Source organism: Xiphophorus maculatus, chromosome 8, assembly GCF_002775205.1.
Source record: "Xiphophorus maculatus strain JP 163 A chromosome 8, X_maculatus-5.0-male, whole genome shotgun sequence".
Lineage (NCBI taxonomy): Eukaryota > Metazoa > Chordata > Actinopteri > Cyprinodontiformes > Poeciliidae > Xiphophorus > Xiphophorus maculatus.
In genome coordinates this window covers 11222850-11246351 of record NC_036450.1, presented here as the reverse complement: position 1 = coordinate 11246351, position 23502 = coordinate 11222850, and the positions used below count along the sequence as shown (strand labels likewise).

At 36.5% G+C, this 23502-nt stretch overlaps 1 protein-coding gene and 1 long non-coding RNA gene across 4 annotated transcripts in view; both read right to left on the bottom strand.

The window, feature by feature from the left end:
• LOC111609453 overlaps positions 1 to 2954 on the bottom strand; it is a 29878-nt gene extending 26924 nt beyond the window's left edge. The window contains exons 1-2 of the long non-coding RNA XR_002753128.1: positions 2796 to 2954; positions 2587 to 2665 (exon numbers count right to left, since the gene is read on the bottom strand). This is a non-coding gene — a long non-coding RNA (uncharacterized LOC111609453). The remainder of the gene's footprint in view (positions 1 to 2586; positions 2666 to 2795) is intronic.
• Positions 2955 to 4145: 1191 nt separating this feature from the next.
• Positions 4146 to 22257, bottom strand: smad2 (SMAD family member 2). Of its 3 annotated transcripts, none has more exons than XM_005803936.2 (11): positions 22113 to 22257; positions 17029 to 17541; positions 12541 to 12630; positions 11107 to 11300; positions 10774 to 10908; positions 10295 to 10369; positions 9890 to 9943; positions 9562 to 9774; positions 9212 to 9349; positions 8541 to 8685; positions 4146 to 7731 (listed from the first exon to the last, which is right to left on the bottom strand). In XM_005803936.2, the coding sequence occupies exons 2-11, from the start codon at positions 17283 to 17285 to the stop codon at positions 7608 to 7610; spliced, it is 1425 nt and encodes a 474-aa protein (XP_005803993.1). In that variant the 5' UTR covers positions 17286 to 17541; positions 22113 to 22257; the 3' UTR covers positions 4146 to 7607. The 3 variants fall into 3 exon arrangements, with proteins under 3 accessions (XP_005803993.1, XP_023194149.1, XP_005803994.1); XM_023338381.1 differs by having other exon boundaries at positions 10307 to 10369; XM_005803937.2 differs by lacking the exon at positions 12541 to 12630.
• Positions 22258 to 23502: the final 1245 nt, after the last annotated feature.

Sequence of the window (23502 nt, the reverse complement as noted above, 5' to 3'; positions counted from 1 at the left end):
AATTGATCATAAAAATGAACGAGCAAGACATGTTGTGGTTGAAATTACATCACAGCCACATACCTGTGACTGCAATTAAGCTCAGTTCAAAAGGTCACAGATGACCAATAGGAGTAAAAAGTTTTAAATTATTTGGGCACACAAAACCAAGATAGCTTTGCAATTGGTCTTGTGTGTATGAGGACAATGGGCTTAGCTGTTTTTTTTTCTTTTTTTTTTTTTTAAGATTAAATGCTCCACATAACTAGCATAAAAATAACATGATCAACTTCAACCACAGATGTTGCTCTTAGAGACAGCACACAGAAAATATGTACATTTTGCAGCAACCATTATGAGTAGCAAAATATAGATATTTTTTAACAGTTAGCTAAAGAAGTTTAGTCATCCTTTTGCTTTCCATTGTGTACCGGTAGTTTAAACACCTAGCAACATATGTAGCAATATATTGTTTCAGTTTCCGAAAGAGCTGCCTTAATTTAAATTCACTATAAAAAAAAATAAATTATTGGATTTTCACTTAACACTGCTCTCATATGGACCATCCCTTCTTTTTGCCAATGGAAAACAGTGTTCCATCTACTTATGTAGCCATGGCTTCCCCACATAACCCACATTTTGAAGCTGTTGTACCAATTCCAGTTAACAAATTTTAACCCAATGGATAACAGAGTTTCAAGAAAGTCTTAGTGATATAAAAACTTTTTATATATTTAAAGTGCTCTGCTCGCTGGAAACATTTGCCACGAGGCCTGTGACTTTCTTTAACCGAGTCATGCTCGATTCGACTCGATGACTGCCTGACCTTCAGCACGTCTTTGTCCCAGTGCTACCATGACCCACTGAGTCAGTGGAAAACTCATTTAAACCTAATTACATGGGCCAGGCTTCTACTTCTCTTACTTTCTTTCACAGAAGAGCCACTTTCTTTCTTACACCCCTTCTCTATTCTCCTTTGCTTTCTCGCTGCCCTTTTCTCTTTGCTCTCTCGTTTCTTGTCTCCTTGTGCTCCAATTACTGGATCAAGGCAGCCCTGCACCACCAGTCAGCCAAAACACACACACAGGACATCCAACACTCTAGTGTGATCAAGAGGCCTGAAGTACAAAAGCTTTTACATGGTGCATTGTTATACCACTGGGGTCAGCAATAGGTTAGGAACCAGTCTTAATTAGTTTACATAACTTATATGCTTCTGCAGTTCTTATGGCCATAAATATTTCTTTGGGATATAAAGGCAAACTCTAAATACACATCTATATGGCACAATGCACTGATGACAACAAATGCACATTTTCATATTCTTCTACTGGTTTAAGGTTTAAAACTATGTGGTCAAGTTAGTAAAAATGTAAAGAAGCCAACAAAAAGTCAGCAAAAGAAGTCAGAAACAAAAGTCATATTAAAGATAGATGACAGTATGGGTTCAGCACACACTGTCCTGCCTTGCAGTGTCAACAGGAAGTAACAGATAGCAAACCAAGAGAAAACCTCAGTCTCTTTGTTGTAAATGTAAAAAGTTTCCACAAATAAGTGTGGGTCCTAGTACTTAAATATAACATGACAGAATGAGACAATAAGCAGCATAAATACCTGTAAGTTCTAACTTCGCACTTACACTGAGTGAGGTGTTTACTGTAATTCATCAACCTCAATAACTAAATAACTGAAAGTTATGAGGAACAATTTAGCATCTGCAGCCACTGTGTGAAAGCTCATGCTAATTGTGCATCTGGAAAAATTTTAGTCCATTAAGAGGCTGCTAAAATTACAAGCATTAACTGGATCATGTTTACAAAGAATCTATTTGAAATCAGTTCTAAGACATCAGCAGCAACAACAACAACAACCACCACCACAGAAAAATGGCCTCTGCCATTACCAGTCTATATTACTCTTCCAGAAAGTTTAGGTACACTCAGGATCTGTATTAATTTGTTTGGGAAATCCTCACTGCTCTCTACATGGCAATAGGACTCACGAGAATGGAGAGAATCCAAGGCCAAACCATATGGAAGGAGGCTGAGGATCAACTAATGCCTGATGATACTCTGGTAATGGAGTGGGTCAAGTTGAACTATTCACTCTGGCGCATTAAAAATAAATAAATGCATAAATTCCTGGCTATGTATGTACAAAACCATACATATGTAAACAGAATAAAAGCAAGAAATAGTCATCCTCTTAATACAGTCAGAACATTTATGTTTTAGCAATTGCTAGAACTTTTGCAACAGCAAAAAGACAGACTGAAATACTTCTGACAGTCCAGACGTGTTTGATGCTCAAATTGTTTTGCAAATCCACTTTAGTAGAAATGCTTTACAAATGGAAACTAGAATTGCTGCAACTAATAATAATTCTCATTGATCACAACATAATAAATATTTCAGATTTGATTTCATGCTACATTCTGCTTCAGGGTTGGGAGTGCATGTACTTCTGAATAAAGTTATACAATTAAGGAAAAAGGAAACAATGTAGCAGAATGAGCAAAACCTTGCAGACCTCAGCTATTCTGAGCGTGTCAGAACCACAGTGTTTATTCAGACGGATCTATATGAGTATCAGGAATTTCAGACTTACATTGATTCTTCAGAATTATTAGTGTGCTTCTGGCGCCCTCTTCCGACAATTTCAGGCTTTGGGGGAAAAACTTGTAAGACTGAAAAACAACAAAAAACAAATTATATCCTAAATGTCAGCACTGATAGATTAGTTTTAATAAACTGTGTGTAAAATAGGATGCGTTTAAAATTAGAACATCGAAAAACAATGTGCTATTTTATACTTACCTTTTCTAGTCGGTGATACAAAACCTCAACAAGTGGATAAAACAAATGGCATGTGTACTTCCTGTAATTGGACGATTCAATTCTAACTTTAGCAGCGTCAGTCATCATTTTAGCTCAAAAACTAGCGGAAAACCAGAAAACAAAACAAAAAAAACACGTAACCTCGCGCAGCTGCCTCTTCTGATTTAATTAATACGCCTTCGCGGTAGTTGGTTCACGCAGAAACGGAGACTCGAGCCTTCCTGTTGCTCCAACTTACTACCGCGATTCCTATTAAGGGGACTCTGCCGCCGCAATGTTTGCAGCTGGGTATAAAAAGAGACCGCATAATTTTCTGTCCACTTTGCTATTTAGTGCTTCAGTCTAAAATCTGAGAAAAAGTTATAACTATTATATATTTTCTTCAAGTAGGTGACACCACAATAACTACTAAAATGAAGCTGTCAGTAGTAGGCTAGGCAAATAATAGTAAATAAAGGCCAACTTTGTCATGGGATGCCCCCTCAAGTGCAGGTGGTGGAAGACAGAATAACACTCCTGTTGGACAATGTCTCCATTGTCTCCGGCCCCATGCATGAAGCTGTTGCTGAACTGGAGAGCACCTTCAGTGACAGACCGGTGCACCCTAGATACATAAAGGAGCCTTAGGCCTTTCCTCCAGCATCTCTTTGTCTTTATAAATATCACTGCTCTAAACTAAAGCTAGCTGATTGTTTACATGCCTATTGGTATTTGTAAAGTTTTTCTCATTTCAAATGCTTTCCCTGCAGTTATTTGCAAAGTTTTTCCCACTTCTTGTAAAGAATCTGTTGTTTCTTGGTGCCAATATACATTAACATTCTGTAAATTTTTTAAAATTATACTACTTAGTACCACATGCCTTTCAGTCTGTGTGACATTTTAAATCAATACCGTATTTTCTTAACACTGTACTTACATTTACCTTTATTGGAGAGTACCATAAAGTTTGTTTCTATTTTATTAAGAGACAGATTTAAATTTGGATTCTGAAGCATTTTGACTAACTTGAGCTTCCAACCCTTACTGAGCTATAATTTTGGTCGTTCGGTGCTTGCAGAAATCTCTTCCTACTTCCCCCTATAGTGTTCACTGGAATGGTAGAGACAGATGGACTGAATTGCATTTGTTAAAACAAACTTTAAAATTATTTTTGAACTCTACGAAGTGTGTAAATATATGGCTCAAATGTATTGGTAAAAAAAACAAAAAACACCAAAATAAGGAGAAACAAAACCAACAACAACAAAAAAAACACTGATCAGCCAGAGATGTGTTTGAAGTTTGTTTCTAGGTCTGTAGGTGTGACATAATGAAAAATTCTGAAAATTATTCATTGAAGTAAAACAGCTTTATTAGTGTACACTGTAAGAAGTCGTAAATGTTGGATAGCTGGAAAGCCTATGGAGATCATCGCTTGAAGAACATCAATTCTAACAGGCTGCGTTTTAGTGGATATGCTCCGTTTATAGCAAGCAGAGGGAACAACATGTATGGAAAAATAAAAAGTAACAACTATATAACATTATACAACATCACAAGTGACATGTAGGAACTTCACTTTACCCAAAAAGCTTCTTTCATAGGACATTTGCTGGAAAGATGCTCATTTTGGAATACACAATTGTCATCACAATAAGAAGAAAATACAATATGATCTGTATGTAGGAATGCAGACATCAGAATGTGTTAAAGTGTCCTTTACAACCGCATTTGATTCCAGCTTGCCTCTAAAAGGGAGAACAGCTGGTTGGTCTGACAGTACAATCTATTGCAAAGGCTCTTAATGGATCATGCCAATATGCAAGTAAAAGGTATAGCCATTAAGAAGATTTCCTGGGCATACAGTTCGAACACTTTTAGGTCAATGCATAGAACTAACACTTGTATCATCTGTGAAATAGAAGTAAACATATCTTAGTTTCAGCTTGTAAGACATTGCTGAGCCAGCAAAATTATGAGACAGGTGGGAAAGTTGCAGAACAGAGATATAATAAAATTGGCTTCAGGTCATGAGTAACTTCAATCCAATTTAAAGAAAGAAAAAAAAAAATAACTATTAACAGTTCTCCATGACAAGGTGTCATTGTGGGTTAAATAAACATCCAGACAAAGCTACTCTGCAGAACTAGCATTTGTTTTTTTTATGCACTTTTGCTTCAAATTTGTGCAGACAAATGCTTTAAATCTAGTCTCTGCAAAGACATTACAGGAAAAACAAACAAACAAACAAAAAAAACTAAACCTTCTGTGATTTGTCTTACCAAACATATTTGTAATGTGCAGTTTCCCTTCGGTCTTAGCATGCAAACCAAATACTTCAGTTTTATTTGGAGAAAATACACAGATTGAAATCATGAGTCAAAATGACATTTAGATGTTTGACCGAATTTTCAAATTTCTTTCTTTCTTTTTTTAAGACATTCTGTTTAATATCCACTTAAACAGAATACAGCTTGGAGTGAATATGAGCATGTAAACAAAAATCTACAGTGTGTAAGCACAGAGTTTTGAAACTGTTGTTTCACTAATGCTGGTGAAAGCTTTCATATGCATAACAGGCATGGGCCACTTACCTTGACCAAAGTTTAAAAATCGCCCTGTGGTACATCCTACATGATCTAATAAAAAGCAGGATGATAAAAATGCAATATGCACACTTATATGAACTTAGACACATGATATGAATAGAAATGTCAGATTATATAACTGTAATACCCACAGTGTTCATCCAAATGTGGTCAGGATATTCATTTTTGACTTAAGTCTTTACGTTAATCTTTAACTGTCAAACTGTGAAAATTCTATAGTGACCCATGTCTATTGCATAAAGGAATGTTCTGGGTTATAAGACATTTCAACAAACAGTTTCCTCAGTTGTAAAATAGGTCAAATTACACCAAAATTCTGCTATTTCATTATTTAATTCTCTCAAAAAAGGTGATATGACTGATCGAGCAGAGTCCTGAAATTCTATGCGCACACTTAGTCTTTGGTTACACCCCAGCTTTTGTGCTGCTGAAAAGTTGGTAATAACAATGAAATAATTTATAAAAAAAAAAAAACAACAACAAAAAACATTGAGAGTAGCTAATTATAATAATCAAAGATCTTGTCACTTTGATTCCGGTAGTCAAATTCGGAGTTTGAGGGTGCACATTTCAACATGTTTTTAATGGTAAGTTACTGGAAATTGTAAATCCTTATAATACACCAAAATCACAAGTCATCATCAAGCTGTAACTATTCAAAACAAAGGGTATTTCCTAAAGAACAAAAATACCATCTAAGAAAAAGAGAACATTTTAAATATATTTATATATATATAAAAAAAGTACAAAATAAATGTAGCTAAAACCATTTGTAAAGAAAACGATAAATGTGTATTATAACTAGCTTGTTGAACACTTAAAGCTTGAACACCTTACTGTAAAATACCAAAAGAGATTGCTGGTTTTCAGATCAACGAATGCATTAGACGACTGAAGAACAAAATTCTTTACAATGGCAATGGAGGGAGAGGAGAAAAATGTATGTTTACTTTTAATGGACAATTCAGAGCATATTGTATTTGACATCGAAGGCAACTTTCTTAGGGGTGCATAATTTGGGGCAGTGCAAGTACAGTATAGAAGCTATTTTATAGATTTATAGATTAAAGTCCTGCCTTTGAGGACTTTTTCTCTTGATAATTTGTTAGAATTTGAAAACTGCATCAGTTCAAAATATTAGACTTGTGCATTTTTTTTATATTTGGAAATCTCAGAGATAATCCTCTTATTGCATGTCAGACAGAAAGAAGCAAAGATGAAGCTCTAAACAAAGCTACTGGTATATCGTGTAACAGAAGGAGTAAGAGCATGCAAAGTGGGTTAAATACTGTGATATCAAAGATTTTTTTTAAAAAACACTTGATTGGTTTCCTGCAGATGCAGAGGTGGGATGTTGTATGCTCTTCTTCTTGCTCTATGAATTTCTTAATTTATCCATTATTTATTTGTGCTGAGCAATCACTGATACTGCTCTAAATATATTTATATATAGGAGTTTTAATTTGCCACTATCCAATGAACAAACATCTTTAAACTTACATCAAGTTTGCAGAGGACAATTTGTGTTAAAAACGGAGTGTTTGGGTACGTGTGATGACACAAACACCAACAAATTGTTTTCTTCAAGAGCTGAAGAGCACACTCCAAGATAACCAGGTCAATGATCACAACAACTTGAATAAAACAGGATGGATGACAGGGGAAAAGTCATGGTAAGTAGTGAGTCTGACTTTGGTTAAATAGAAGCTGGAGTGGCAGTTGGTTAACATTGTGTAAACTGAACTATTCACACTAAATCAAAGAGTTGAGCTGAGCTAGTGGGTAGGACAGACGGTTTCAAAAAATTACTAGGTGTCGTGCTTGATCCCCAAAACTGCTGTGTCGTCCCTGAGGACAGTAAGGCTCAGTCCTGCTTCAGGTTTCTTGATCAGAGCCCAGATGTTGACGTCGTCGTTGTCCATAATGAAAATCACTCTTTCTACACCGAGTTCTCATACGGATTTGCAGGCCAATTTCAACTATAAGGTTGACAAATATTCAGCTCCACAAACAAACTTCCAGGGTAATCCTTTACAGATGCTGTTCTTCTATCTTCTTGTCCACTGTATGACATTTTGCTCTTCGCTTTATTTTTATTTTTTTTAAAACGCTATTAGTACATTATTTAAGACTGCATGGTAGTCTCCTTTAAGACAAACTGTTTTGAGGTGAAATGTCAGTCTGACTTTGCATGGATCTCGTTTTAGGACATACTAGAGCAGCGCGCTGTTGGGGTACCCATCTGGGTCAGCACTTTATCCAACCACTGGAGGGGGCCATTGAGATGCAGTTCGATCCAACAAGGAGTGCTGGTTACAGTCTGGCGTCTGTGTGAAGAGGACATTCCAAATGATAAGGGAAAATATATTTATACACAAAATTTAGCCAACTATTTTCCCAATTACACATTTGGTTGTGTAATTGGGAAATTAATTTAATTGTCCTTTTTTTTTTTCAATGAAACACTAATCTGATAGGAATATTAACAGCCTATAGTTGTTCATGTACCAATTATAAATATTCCCTACCCTTGAACCGTTTAAGAATTTGTCACGTTAACATAAAAAGATATATTTTATTTTATTACACATATGGGCTTCGAAAGAAAAAAAGTTTTAGCCCCTTGCATTCTGAACTACAATGTGGTGCAACCACTTGCCTTCATAAGTCACCTAAACCAGTTAATAGAGCTCACCGGTGTGAAATTTGATCTCAGTATAAATAGAGCTGATCACAGAGTTTTGTTGGTGAACATCAGCAAACAAATGACCATCCGCCTAATCAACAGGCCAAATGAGGACAGTATTAATCAAAGCAGTCAAGAGCCCTATGTTACCCTTAAAGGAACTACTTTGATCTATAGGTCATGTGGTAGAATCTGTGGACAGGATAACATACTCCAAAAAAAAAAAAGAGCTAGCATTTAAGGAAGAAAAAAAATCCATTAGTCCTGTTTACACATTGATACAAGCCATGTAAAACTATCCATAAAAAGGCTGAAAGCACCAGGAATGAGATCTTGTTACACTCTGAAACACTAAGACATTTTTATAACTGATCTTATAGGAAACGTAAAAGGCTATAGTTGTTCTGGAAGACAGAATGATTGAGTAATAAGTTTAAGAGCATAACCTACCTGTACTCTGCTCCCCAACCCTTGACGAAGCTCATTCTGATTGTGCACATTCTGGTTAGTTGGTACACTGCCTCAAAGCCCTGGTTGACCGACTGGGCTAGCAGGGCTGCAAACTCCTGGTTGTTAAAAATCTTCAGATTGCAGCCTAAGCAGAGAAGAAACAAAGACAAGTTAACACACACCAGGATTTTCAGACTAAGTGATGACTATTATACCAATGCACCCAATAATTCTTCTTCAAATTTTGACATCATAAGACTCTTCTAAAAACAGGAACAAATATTGTGAAATTATGACAATCAGAACTGTTGAATTCATTTTATGTAGCTACAATTAGAGAAACAAGCAATGTCATGTGTCTGCGTTGTCTACAAAAGGCCCTTAACATCTGCAAAATCCCCATGTTCATTTTGCACGATTCTCTGTAAAGCCTCCTGTGCCTCAGTAGTAATATTGCTCACCCAGTCCATTTGGCCATGAATTAAATGTTCAAAGTTACATGGGTACAGATGAGTCAGTGTGTGGGTGAGTGTGTGACAAATCCTGTTACATTTTGGAGGCTCTTGTGGCTTTCGTTCATTTGTATAAGTTTACTTGGTGAATTTTTGTACAAACTAAGACACAAAGGAAGTAAAATAAAATAAAAAATGAATATTTTAATGTGTATAAACCTGGTGGTATCTTGCAGACAGTAGCTGGGTGCCACCCATATCGCTGGTTGCAGTTGGGACTCTGAACAAAGATGGCACTGTCACTGAGGCACTCGGCAAATACCTCCCCTCCGATGTAATACAACCTGACACCACGACCTGCAGAGGTTCAGACAAAACGTGAGGACAAAAGAGAGGGGAAAAAAATCCCTAGGTGGTAACTTATAGGGGAACAATCTTAAAAGTACACAGCTTTTCAAATTAGCATTATTATAATTCAGTGTGGACAAATAATAAATCAGCACCCTTTTTGTAATCGTAAGTAGTTATAATTACAACCTGTTGGCTCTCCAATATGTGTGTGTCTATACCTATATGCCTCCTTGTCATCTCCACAGTGGCATTTCTGTTGACATTGCTGAGAAGGCCTAAACAAAAGCGTTCTGAGTTGGAGGGATCCGTGAAGCCGTCGACGGTCAGAGATGGCTGCGAGGCGTGGAAGGTCTCACCGACCCGCTGGTTCAACTCGTAGTAAGCTATAGAGCACCAGAAAGCTGGTTCACTGTAGGTGACTGGCTGAAGGTCTGAGAGGAGAACAACAAAGAAGGATTTGTTGAATTTGTATTTTAAAACCCTAAACTGCGTCAGTGATCCATTCATTTCCACGGCTAGAAATTTTTTTTATAGAAGTTAACTTACCTAGGCCATGACTGACCGGTGACAGAGCGCTTGGTGACATTTCTGCTGGTGAGCCTGGTGGGAAAACAATCATTTCTACTTATTTCATTCCATTACAATCTTCAGTGAACAACAATATTACTGTGAAAATCTATATTTTGTTCTGTCATTTTGGGGCCAGTTTTATTTAGTGTGATGATGATGTTGTTTCTGCTACTAATTCAAATAATTAATAATTGTTCATGTCAGGAAGGCTTGAAAAATATATTTAGAACTTTGTTTTCTACCATAAATTAAACACAGTGGGATACTGAGAGACAAAAATTGTATGCACATTACATGGTCTGAAATGGTCGTCCTGGTAATTTTTGTATGTTTCAGAGAAGTGAGTTTAACAGAAGCCCGAATTACAACAATCAAATCTACCTGATTCCATACTTTGATTCATTTGCTGGTCGCTGGTTTCTCCATCTTCACTCATATATCCCGGAGGAGGAGTGTCTGTAAACAGGAAATTATTTAATGCAATTAGTGAAGAGATGAAATCTATCTATTTTCCAAGCGCTTTCACTTGTATATAGTAAAAAACAGACTGAATACACAAACCTATTTTGTGTATTCATACTTCTAATATGTTTTATTAAAGTTTTCATGCCTAACAATTAAGGCAGCTTTATGGCAGAAATGTAATTATTGCTGAAGTGAAATCACTTAAAAATAAAATAATTGTATTTTAATTAAGTGATTATTATCCAAATGTTTTCCAAGGATTTTATAAGAGGAAAAAACTATTTAAAACAATGATGTCATTCAACTCTACAGTCAGACACTGAATTGTATATGTTGGGCTTGTTTGACAGATTATGTGTGAAGGTGGTAAAAGTACCCTAGTGCCCAATACAAACCTGGTATATAGTTGTTAGGAGGTTCTATGCCTGCAGGAAAGTTGGTATTTTCAGGGATAGAGTTTGTGAAGTCGTCTAGAGGTGGAAGCTCGGTCAGAATCTCTGCATGGCGTGGCACCAACACAGGAGGCAGCACTAAGAAGAAAAGTCAGACAATTTATTTTTTCTCCTATGCAAGTTAAATTTGAGGAGATAGAAACAACATATTTGAAAAACGTCATGAAGATGGTGTACAATGACAAGGAAGATACACTTAAACTGCATGAACTCAATTCACCCCTGCTAGTGCACATGTATTGGAAAGAAAATAAATATTTTTCCAATTATCATTACCAGGCGTCTCCACTCTCTGGTAGTGGTAAGGATTGACACAAACTTCATCCTTCTTGAGGTTGAATGCATATTGGCAAGTGTCAATGGCCCTAAGCTCGTGGTGACTGTGAAGGTCAGGCCATCTCCACAGGCGGCAGTAGATGACATGAGGCAGGCCTTTACGATGAGAAACCTGAAGGCGGCCATCGAGTGACCTGATGCAACCGGGAAGGAAACAGGCAGATAGCTCAACTCAGAAAACTGGAAGAACAGTAGACAGACACTCAATGTGTTTGTGCTGCACTGACTTTCAAGTTTGGTGGTATTTATTGAGGTAATACACAAATAAGCAATAAACTATTGAGGTAAAATACAAAAAAAAATCATTTTGAGAAGACACTATTTATACCTTAAAACTCGGCTTTTAACTGCAACTATGAGTTCAATATCAAATCACTGTTCTGACTGTAATAAAAAATGATTTTAAAAAGATTAAGCTGTTATAACTAAGCCACACTGCTCATCTAGGAAAAATGTAGTACAATGTTAATGTATTATATGTAATTTTTTATACCTACAAATAGTAGAACCAGATTGTGAAGTGGAAGGAAAATAAAAACTACAAGTGTACTAAGCACCCTAAATAAAGTATAGCACAGCCAATTGCCCTCAGAACTCAAATAAGTTGATAGGAAAAAGATGTGGTTCAATGGAGGAGGTTCGGTTCAATGATGAACAACAGGGTGCTGTGCGGGCATATTTGTTCAGTCAGTAAAGGGAACGTTGGTAAAAGTTGGTAGATGTAAGGAAACACAGGAGAGCAGTTCTAAAACAAACCACAATCCGAGAAATACAAGACACTTCCAGGAAAACACTACACAAACAGCACACAAACAGAATCACTGACAATCCAAAGTTAGAATGGCCTAATTAAAGTCTTGGCTGAGGACCAACTGAGAATATCCGACTGAATGTGAGCTATTTGGCACAAAATAGGGAAAACAATCAGTCTCTTGATTTGAAGACCTTAGCAAAATGCCCATAGGCTCAAACTATTTTCCTTTTCTAAAGTCTTGTCACTGAACTCTTCAGGACATTCCAGACATTCTTTGTCAATACCCAACTCATCAGAGGGGTTTGGTAACAGAAAATGGACCATAATATTTTTATACTGCCATAATGGTATGGCTGATTGGTACAAAAAAGTATTTAAGAATAAAAATAAACACCTACAGGCTCTTCTCATCACTTACTCTGCAAATTGTTAAATGGTTAAAGCATCTCTATAATTGCAGCAGTAAAGCCAACAAACAATAAGGAAACCATGGAAATGAGCACAAAATGCAATTTACAATGGTAGTGTATGTTTTAAAGAAACAAGTGAGCATTATTATGCTCCATGATGTGTGTGTGGATCAGAAGATGCATATTGACAGTGCATGCGAGTGTATTCACCTGCTATGGTCAGGGTATCCGTACATGCCTGTAGAGTCCCACTGCTCTATCGTGTGGCCTGAACCCAGACCCCACAGTTCTGAGCAATTGCTACAGACACACATACACAGGACAAGTGGAAAACATGATCAAAATAAAAGCATACAGATGGTAAACATGAGGTGTTTCAACTTAAAAGAATGGAATCACAAATGTGTATAGTTGAACACTTGACATACACACACACACACACACACACACACATAAAAGTATTCGCTCACCCAATTCCAAAGTAATGGAATTCAGCTGTTTCAATCACTTTTATTCTCCCACGTCTTTTGTTATTAAAAACAACAAAAGACAACTCAAGCACCCAGGAACCCAGGCTTCTTTTGTAAACATTTGTGAAAAAATACAAATTAATCCTAACCTGAAGGTTGAAATCCAACAACCTTGAAGGAGTTTTGGTTCGATAGCTTCCAAGAGAAAGGCACTGTCTGACAGAACTGTTACAAATACAAGGTTATCTTCGTATTTTTGTAAAAGCCCCCAATCAGAAAATGTTTGCTGCACTGTAAGAAGATAGGTTGAACAACTTTGAAATAATTCAGAACGAGAAGATTGGAAGACAGGCCTCCTCGTCCAACATTAATGTTGATGAGGACATTTTTAATCCATTGGCTGTAATAAAGCCGATGGACTAAAAATGGATGTCTCTTAACTTCATATGTATTTGAAGGCAGCAGAGCGAATACTTTTGGCAACATTTTCTTACTTTCCACTAAGACCAAGCAGATGAACAATGATTATGTGACCATTTCAAATGAGACGAAAAGTGATGTGATGCAATCAAATGGTGCAAGGAGCTGGAAAAGACCTAACATTTATCTAGGAACACATTTAGTTAACTGGAAAAAAAAACCTCAATAAATATATCTTTATAAACTGAGTAAACCTTTTGGTGATATTAAAAAATTCAACCAACACAAGATATTGGTGATAATCTTTAAAGTGTAGAAATTTGTCAATTTCTAGTCTCAACAATTAGAAAAAGTCTCAACCCTTATTTGAGTTGTTCATGTATAAAAAAAGTTACATTCATGCATATTCCCAAGATAAAAGAAGTGAAATGGAAAGAAAGATAAATTACAAATAAATTTTAATGAGGACAAAGACATTCAAAAACAAGCCTAGATGATTTAAATTGGAAAAAGAAAATCTGAATCTAAACATATTTATGCGAATGACCCAAATGTTGGTTGGTTTGTTGCAATGTTTCTCACTGTGTTCAGCAGAGAAAGGGAGATTTTTCAATCTGATCAAAATAATTGTCTTGCCTGTCTGTAAAGGACTTTCTACCTCAAAACACATCGACACACTCAAAATTTTGCAGGTACAAGCAGAAAAAGAATTTCATCTAATGTAAAAAATGTTTTTCCAAGTTCTTGCTCACTTGAAAGCTAAAAACAAACACTATTTACAGGCTTGCACATGAATTATGATAGAAGTACATATGAGAAATGTTATTCAGATGCCTTACTGACTGTCAAGCCCCAGCTACTACAGAAGAAAACTACAAGACAATAACCAGAGCAAATCACCTCAGCTTCTATCAGACTTACTTTCTCACATTAAAAGGAAAGAATGATATGCATCAAAAGCCTGGATTCCTATCTGCAGTAAACGTTTGTGTTCTTGTGGGTATTACATCCTGACATTTCAGAAAAGGTGAAATGCTAAAATTAATTCTGTCATTTGAGCAAGCAATGGACAAATGTAGGAGCCTTCTTTTTGTCAAGAACATAAAGGAGTAAATAATATTTTGTAAATAATGACACTTTAATGCAAAGTTGGCACTTTTAATGGACTTTCATGGCACCTTTTAGAGCAACTTTGCCTTAAAAGTGTCATTATTTACCGAATGACACTTCATAACAACAGTCAGACATTCATAAAGGCTCGTTCATGTTCATGACAGGTGTTATGTCATGTTCATGACACCGTCATGTCAGTCTTATGCACACCCCGTCAAATAAAGTGTTATCATATTTTGCTGTAGTAAAAGCGCAAAAGTAGGAACATACTGTAAAGCTCATTTGAGAAGATAACATTTTCATAGAATCTCTATACATTTTCAGGCTACTAAAACTGCTATTTCCTGTGAGTAAGATTATGATCAGCTCCAGCTTAGGGTCACATTGTTCTGTTCACAGAGAAAGCCATGATGTAGATAAAAACACATTGTTTCTTTATCTTTTCTAGTGCAACCTGGCTCCAAAGCAATAACTCTCGACTGATAAGAATGTTTTTCTTAACAATACAAGTGCCACACCACGTAAATCACCCCTTTTCTTTAGAGGTTTCAGATTCAAAGGCAATATGTCACATCAACTTTGAAAACTTCTAAGTTCTGATACGCATAGCAACTTCCTCTCTTGTGCTTTTATCTCTTGCTGGATTGTTTCATTTCAATGTATCTTCACTTAAATGCGTTCTCAAACCTATCAGCTTTAGTGGCTGAGTATGCTTTACTTACAAAGAACATTGCGCTGAAACTTTCTTTGTAAGGCATCAACAATTACCGGTAATTAGGGCTGCGATATTTAGTGATGGTAATTAACAACATTGAGCCAAAATTCGACTGAAGATGCTTTTCATAAAACCACATACATGTTTTCAATGCAAAACAGGAAGTTGCTGAAACAATATTATATATACTTTCTGCTAAATTAATATTATATATAAATACAATATGCTTAATTATACATTATTCCAATTTGAGACTGTGGCTTTCTATGAAGTCTGACACCTTATGAACAAACATCCTGCAGGTAGACATTAATGGGAGTCCTAACAAAAACTCTTTATAATCTTTATTTATAAATTAAGTTACGAAGCATAGAGAAATGCAGCACTTCCTCTTACCCATCTGTTAATGTACACTGGAGGTCAGCTGGCCTCTGGTCAGCTGGAAAAGTAAGCCTTTCCCTTACTTATAAAAAAAGCTATTTTAGATGTTTGGATGTATTTCTGGTGGCAACACACACAATTATAGTTTAAGAACTATTGGGAGTCCCACTTATTAGTCAAAGTAATGCAATTTAACACTTAAAGTCAACTATGAGTCTGTCTATTATTTTGACATCAGTAAGAATACTTGTAAGTTCTCTCTTAAGTATAAAATAAAGAAGACCATATTTTGGTTTTTAATTTCTGTGTAAATGCTTCAATCCTGAGGTGTTTTCACTCAAACTCTTCATACTGAAAATCTCTTACAGGCTGATTGAATAGTTAAATAAGACAAAGCTGGATTTTGGGTCCAATTGGGCAGTTCAGTAAAGAGCTTTTCTAATAGTTTGAAGAAATCTGAATTACCTTTCAAGCCTAGTTCAAACTCAAAATAAAATAAAAAATAAGTACAGAAACACCTGGACTGAATCATTCTATACTAAACAGATATTTTAAAGAGTTTGATTAGTGCTTGAAAATATAAAATGTTTCTGCTCAGTGTGGAATAATACAGTTTTTGCTGTACACTACCATGGACGTACACCATCCAGTTTTTGACTGGATGGTACAATTCATCCTTCATGATTCATTTTGATTTATTGTGATAACTTATACAACAGAGTGAGAACAGAAGGTGTGCCAACAGAAAGCAGAGAGGGATTAAAATACCTTTTAACAAATTAGAAAAAAATGCAGACATATTAGTCATCAGAATCATCATTAGTTGCAGCCATAATAAAAAATATTCAATACAATCTAATGCCACCATGATGTCATCATAAAGAGCAGGGGCTACAAATATGTTTCCACTATTGTACAGGGACGCAATCACACACACACACACAATAGCGAGTGTGAAGAGAAGGGGATGAGTGGAGATGTGTGCGGCACACTGCTTTAACCAAACTCGTTTTATTATTCTGCTTCTCTGAGGGGAAGTACACTTAAAGGCAGCCCAACTTAATGTGCTGGGTCTGTGTGAAGGAATATTTTTAAAATCAAATGATGTGAAAGTATCCAGTGGAAGAAGAAACACCATTTTTAAATAGCTTAATTGATGTCCATCAAGTCAAATCTAGAACCGGTTCTGTTGGTGATAGGTGCAGGACATCTGTTTCCTCAAGTTGGGTTTCACTTCTGCAGCCTTCTTAACCTATGGCACCACACAACAGGGAAGTGAACCCACTGTTGCTCAACAAAAACTCCACTTCCGATGACCGTGTGGGTGCCAATCACCCTCTTCTTTACATTTTTGTTTCTTCATACACCGCTGCTATGCTTATCAAAAATCTGTGGTGCTGGCGTGTGTGTGTGTGGGCGTGTGTTGAATTAGCAAGTGGCAGGTTCTAAAAAGAAAATGCTCTCGGTGACGAAAAATTTTTTTGGTGTGTGTTTGTTCAAGGATTCTCACAATAACACATATGTAGCTGAATTTAGGCTTCTACAACATAGGTTGGATATGGTGTGTTTGCATCTAAAAATGTTGTCACCTGCCCTTACCTGGGTATTGTTACACATTTTGTGTTGCTGTTTTGTGCGCTGATGGCTTTCTCCAGCTCATCCAGCTGGCCGGTCTTCTTCAGCTTCTTCACCAGGCTTTTCACTGCTTTCTCGCACCATTTTTCCTCCTGCCCTCCTCCATTCTGCTCCCCGACTCCACCTATTCCTCCGCCCGCTCCTCCACTCCCGGCCGGAGTCTTCTTCCATCCCAAGAGGCGCTTCACCACCGGGGGTGTGAAGGGAAGAATGGAGGACATGGTGGCTCTTGTTTTCTGTCACGTACGCGTGAGGGTTCAGACGTTCCTTTTAACTTGATATTAGGTGAAGATTTGTGAGGATTATTAAGATGAAGATGAGGTCTAACTTCTACTGAAACAAAAAATTGCAACAATATAAATGGATTGTGTGCGGGTTCTGGAAAGAAATTTAAAAACTAAGGCATTGGTCTAAAGAGGTCCTGGGGAATCTCTGAGGAATAAAATGTATGGAGTAGAATAGAGCATCCAAGAAAACCTATGAAAAGAGAGAAAACACCAATCAGTGGAAGATAGATTTTGATGAGATTGTGCACATTTCTTTTAGATAGAACAATAGACATTTTCCAAGAAACCACACAGCCTAAAGATCCAAGAATCTTCATAAGACAATAAACCAGGGTGGTAGTCAAAACACTACACACCCTCTTCTTAGAGGTGGTCTTAGACCATTAATTAGCTGCACTTTGTGCACAGAACTATAATCTGGTGTGTTCTAACCTCTAATAATCATGCCTGTTCTGTTTCTCAATTGAAATAAGAAAATAAAATCAAACCGTGTGCACAACAGCTTACTTCAATGACAGAGGAAAGCTGCAAATATATTTATATTTCAATTTAAAACTCCTTTAAGAATGTTCAGCTAGTAACCACTAATGGCTTAATGCAAACAACTCTAGTTATGTAATCTGTGAAAATGTATAAAACTGCCTGCATAACTTTAAGTGGTGCTTCCTGACCTAGAAAAATTGCATAATGTCAAAATCAATAAAGTATGACATCACAGTCGCTCATATGCAGCTCTGTAAAAATCAATGTTAACATCTGAAGTATGCTGGTCCATTTGTGAACTCATTGATTTCACTCTTAATGTTGGAAGACGTCCATCCACCAGCAACACGCATGCTTATGCTCATCTTTGCCTTGTGTGAAGGGGAAACATTTAAGTTGGAGAATCAAAAATCAAAGCCAATTTGATCCACATAAAAATATTTTCATCCCCCTTAAACTCTCTCCTTTTTAGTCTCATGACAACATCAAACTTTAATGTGTCTTTCAGGAATTTTAGATCATGGAAAAACATAAAGCAGTACATAATGGGGAAAACAAAACTAAATGTTTTGGGGGTTTTTTTCTTAAATGATCAGAAATCTGAAAAATAAGACATACATTTGTATTATAGGCCACTTCACCCCAATGCCCCTAAATAAAAACTTGCATCAATAATAAAATTTGCTGCATTTTGGTCAGACATTCTACTGCCAATCGGCTGTTTCCTCTACTGTACATTGTTTGTGTCAAGCTTCAAACATTATTTCTTCTGAACAAAATCCTCCATCTAGCTCTTCCACGTGGATTGTAAAAGCATCTCCATCAACAGATTCTCTGCAGCTCCTCAAAAGTTACCACAGGCCTCCTCTGGTTAATGCTCTCCTCATGTGACCTGTCAGGTTGCTTAGTTGAGCTGTATTGTTTTTTTCCAATTTTAGATAATAGATTAAACTGTGTTAAATGACAGTTTCTAAACTTCAAATATCTTCACAAATACACCTGCATTCATTACCAAGAATAAATTACACAAAGGCAGAGCTCTGCTGGGAGCTGAAACTCCCCCGATGGCAGCAGGACTTTTCTCATAAGCTCATACAAAGCAAATTAAGACAGGACCTAATGAAAACGTTGGAGATACACAATCTCCCCCAGCCTTTAGATTTCTGGAGCAACAACACTGATCAATAGGGCTTGAGGGATTCCTCTGTGAAAAAGAGCAAAGCAGAATTTCTCAACCTAGGTGAGAGGGAAGACGGGATAACTCTCATCTGTGTGTTACTCTCTCCTAGGATGAAATCCACATGCTTAACCTCTGGACTTCTTCCCAACTGCGCAGTACACACAGGTTCAACCATTCCAGAAAATAGTTAACTGCAAGTGAGGCAGCAATGTTCATATGGTCAAAATATTCAATAGGTATGTTACTATCAGCGAGTCTGCAGCTTTTGTTTCAGCCCTGGTGCATTAAAAGGAACATTTTTGATTTACCTGAAATGAGTATATTGTTATAGAATGCATTCCCACCGGCCCTGTTTGGTCGGACTTAATCAAACTCGACCTCGTTTGTCAAGAAAGTTCAGAATCATTTGGAGAGGTGTTAAACTTTGATGCAGACCTAAAACGCAAACTGTGGTCCAACTATGTCTTGGTACGGTTGAAGTGAAATCTAGTTTGGTAAAAATTTATATGTGAATGTGAAGCTGACTAGAGAAGGTTCCTAAAGCAGAGAGTGGTCTATATTTACCTTACTTTATGGACTGTATTTACCCAGGGTAAACAACCAAAACATAAGTGTGAGCCCTGCATCAGCAGGAGAAATGTCTTGTGGTCTTTTACCAAATACAGAAGAGAAATCCTGCAACCGCTAAAATCTAAAGTCACTTCATTTTTGTTTACATTTTGTGAAGAAGGAACTTGCACTCTGTTTTGTATTCAGAGGGTTTTGTGTTGTTTCCTTCAGTAGTTCTTGGTGCAGCGCCACCACTGGCAAGGGAGGGGAACAGATTTTTCAAAAGGTTTGATTTGTTTGACAGTGCAGAGCTCAAATGAATCAAATCAGCTGAAAATGCAGCAAATGTTGCAATTTTGGTTCAAATTCAAACTGAAATTGATTGCTTTTCACACCTGACTCAGAACTATCAGGTGTGAAAACATTATTAAACCAACTAAGTAGTCTGTTAGTTAAGACAATAAAAAATAAATTAAAAAAAAAGTCTTCTTTCCATCAACAATTGAAAAAAAGGTCTTAATTCCAGAATTCTACTATAATGTTTATAAAGAATAAGCAGAATACTATTTTGTTTCCAAGCAGCAGCATTTCTATAGTAGTTTTTAATAGTGTAAAAATGAAATCTACAGTAATGAGCATGAAAGAATTTTGTGATTTTGGGTCATCAGTACTTTACAGGCTTAACAAAGGGTCATCAATGTTTGATGATTTTCCACTTTTAACACACTATTGCATTCAATTTTAAATGAAATCCTTATTTTAACCACACAAAAGGTGTTTGTTGCTGGCAGGCGTCTACATTAATAAATGTACCAGCAACATCAGATGTGAAGAATACAATACTGAGTGCTTCAGAAAGAGGGGCTTTCATGCTGTTGTAATAATTACTCCATCTAAAGGTTAATACACAACCGAGAGGGAATAATTTAGTGAAACAACAGAAGCCTTTGTTGTTTGTTAGAAATACCACAAAACGCAGTGCTAAGAGCCCTCATACTAGGTATAGTACCTTCAGTTTATGTTCCAGTAACTAGACCTGTAATCACACTACTGCCTCAAAAACAAGTTATTTTTCTGGAGCTTTAGCTTAGAATTCAATTTATTATCCATTTATTTACTTCCTGTTTGTGACATAGCTGTAGCATTAAGTCAAGTTTTAGGTCTGACCAAATCTGCATTTGATTTACCTGGAGTTGATATTTTTTTTCTCACGTTTTTTAAATGCATCCCTTTATGTTTTCACATACCTACAAGTATCTTTCAACACTTTATAATACAATACACAGTTATGAAGGACACAGTTAGTTTCTGCAAAAAAGAAAGAAAAACCAAGAATTGAAATATGCAACTCTACATAATGAAGCAAAATAGTAAAGCAGTTTCTTTTACTGTGCTAAATTTCTGAAATTAATTGGGGTTTATTAATTTCTAATTTATCTACATACGAAAAATAAAATGATGGAATAAATCTTCTAATGGAAATGTTGCAAGAACTAAAATAGCAATAAAAACGATTTTGTCATTCACATTTGTCACAAATTGCCAAAGCGGTTCCTTTAAATATTACTAGCTTTATGTTGGAATTTATTTTTAAAATTGGCATTTCCGCTTGGGCCCCAACTTTTTAAATGTTTCAATTAATGTAAACGGAGGAACATAAATCCCCCCAGAATTCAGATTTTATAAGCTAAAACTTTGTCCATTTTAAACCAGCACATGATACTAATATTATCTAAAACGGGACTTCGATTTTCTATAAACCCAAACCACTTGTTTTGACAAGCAAGCCTATTGAAAATGTGGCAAGCATACCTAACTACACCTTTAATAAATGTGCCAGCACCATTAGATGTTGCAAGAATGCATTACTGAGAGCTTGAGGGAGAGGGCTTTGATGTCGCTGTGGTAATTACTCCAGCTAAAGGTTAATACACAAATGAGAGGAAATAATTTCCTGAAACAACAGACGCCTTTGTTGTTGGGAATACCACAGGAACAAAACGCACTAGGAGCCCTCAAAGTAAGAGGGAAAAGTCTCTACGTTAGCTGATTAACTAAGAGAGGAGAGAAAAGGTGATGATATGGCTACAACGTATCTCAGCTCCAGCTATCAGGGTCTTGTAGGAAATATTAGCTCCGTTGTTTTGTAAGCAGCGTCTGGTTTTGTGTGAGAAACTGCGTGTTTGGGTTACTTCTACTGCGAGGAGAAGATACACACGATCCGAAGAATAAGCTAACGCTAACGGCGATTCAAAACAACCCCATGGTTGGCGACTTTGGCTAAAGTCAGACAAAAGCGAGTCTAATTAAATGCTGGATGTACATCCATTAAGTACAAATAAAGAGAAAAGCATAGGTTTCTTCACTTTAAAAATGACCGATAACCCATTGTGCTTGGCACTATAAAGAGAACGAAAAAAAAAAATCTGCTAGCAAGCTTGCTACTTAGTGCCACAGACAAATAAACAGGACTGTTGCATGTTTAGTCACCGCAAAAAAACAAAAAAAAAAAAAAAAACGACTTCAAACCTACTTTGAAATACACTTACCCGGCAAAGAGATGGAATGTGGTTGACTGGTCATTCAAGTACCTGATAGAAAAACCTGGCCGTTCATTTTAAATACACGTAGCGAGAGTAGAAAACTGTGTTTTCCTCCTCGGAGCCACCGGAATGATGGCCCTTCATTCATAGCTCAACCAAACTTGCATCGCTACACGCAAAAAAAAAAAACACTCAAAGTAGCCTCCTTAAGTCCCACCTCCTCCTAATTCCGATTGGCTAAATCTTGGGTATTAGCGAATAACAAATTAAGAGACGTTCATTCTATTGGTCCAAACATGCGTCTGTCAGGCTTTAACGCCAACAACGGTGTTTTTGCAGTTTTGATTTTGATCAGTGAGAATTTGGTGGATACTTTGGTGCAGCCATTCATATTTTTTCAATATAGTTGAGTAAGATACAAATTTTATCATATATTTGCTTATTTCTCAGAAATCCAATTAAAAAAAGAAAACTCAAAAGTTAACGGTTTGACAAATGTAGCAAATAAAGAGCTAAGATTCAGTTTCTCAAAAAAAAAATAGACATTTCATAACACATTTGCTTATTTTTAATACCTAAATTGTATCTTATGTCCGTATTACAGTCCATAAAAGTCAAAGTCAAAGTCTGGTGAAGATGACTTGACATCTGTCCAGCAGACAGACACTAGCACCTTTCACAAAAAGGGTGAACCACCATGACCACACAAGGTCATTGTGACAAACGCATGTTGTTGAGTGGGTGCAGTTTAAATGCCATCATCGAAAAGTTTAGTGGAAGGAAAAACGGTGGTATAAAAATGTGTACAAGCAAAATATAATTAGAGCTTAAGAGAGGTCCAAAGTTGTCTTTTAAGATTAAAGTAGGCCAATGTATTTTAAAGTCAGTGCATGGATTGCCAGTAAATTTTGGAGCAATTCATGCTTCTCTCTACTGACAAGCTTTTCAGAGATGCTGATTTTATCTTGACAGCTCCTCACTCTGGTAATAATGCCAATAACTATATTAATGATCCGTTTACTTGATGGACCGTCAAAGTAGATTGGCCTAAACCCCATGGAAAATGGGTTTAGAAACTGAGCTTCTCTAACCACTGCAGCATTGATGCAGCAAATCATGCTAGAGGAGACCCAAGCAACCATAATGTACAGAGGTCAGCAGGAATGATAAGATGGAAGAAGCTTAATACATGTTCATCTGTTTTTAATCACTGAGTGAGTTTCCAAATCATAATCCAGAAGGAAGTCTAGCAAAACTGATGTTCACTAACACATCCATCCAACCTCATTGAGATTAGGTTTAGATTATATATTTGAGTTTCAGATATACAAAGCCAGCTTACAACTTTAATTGCTTTTAAAGGTGGTTCTTCAAAGCATGTAACCATGATTACGAA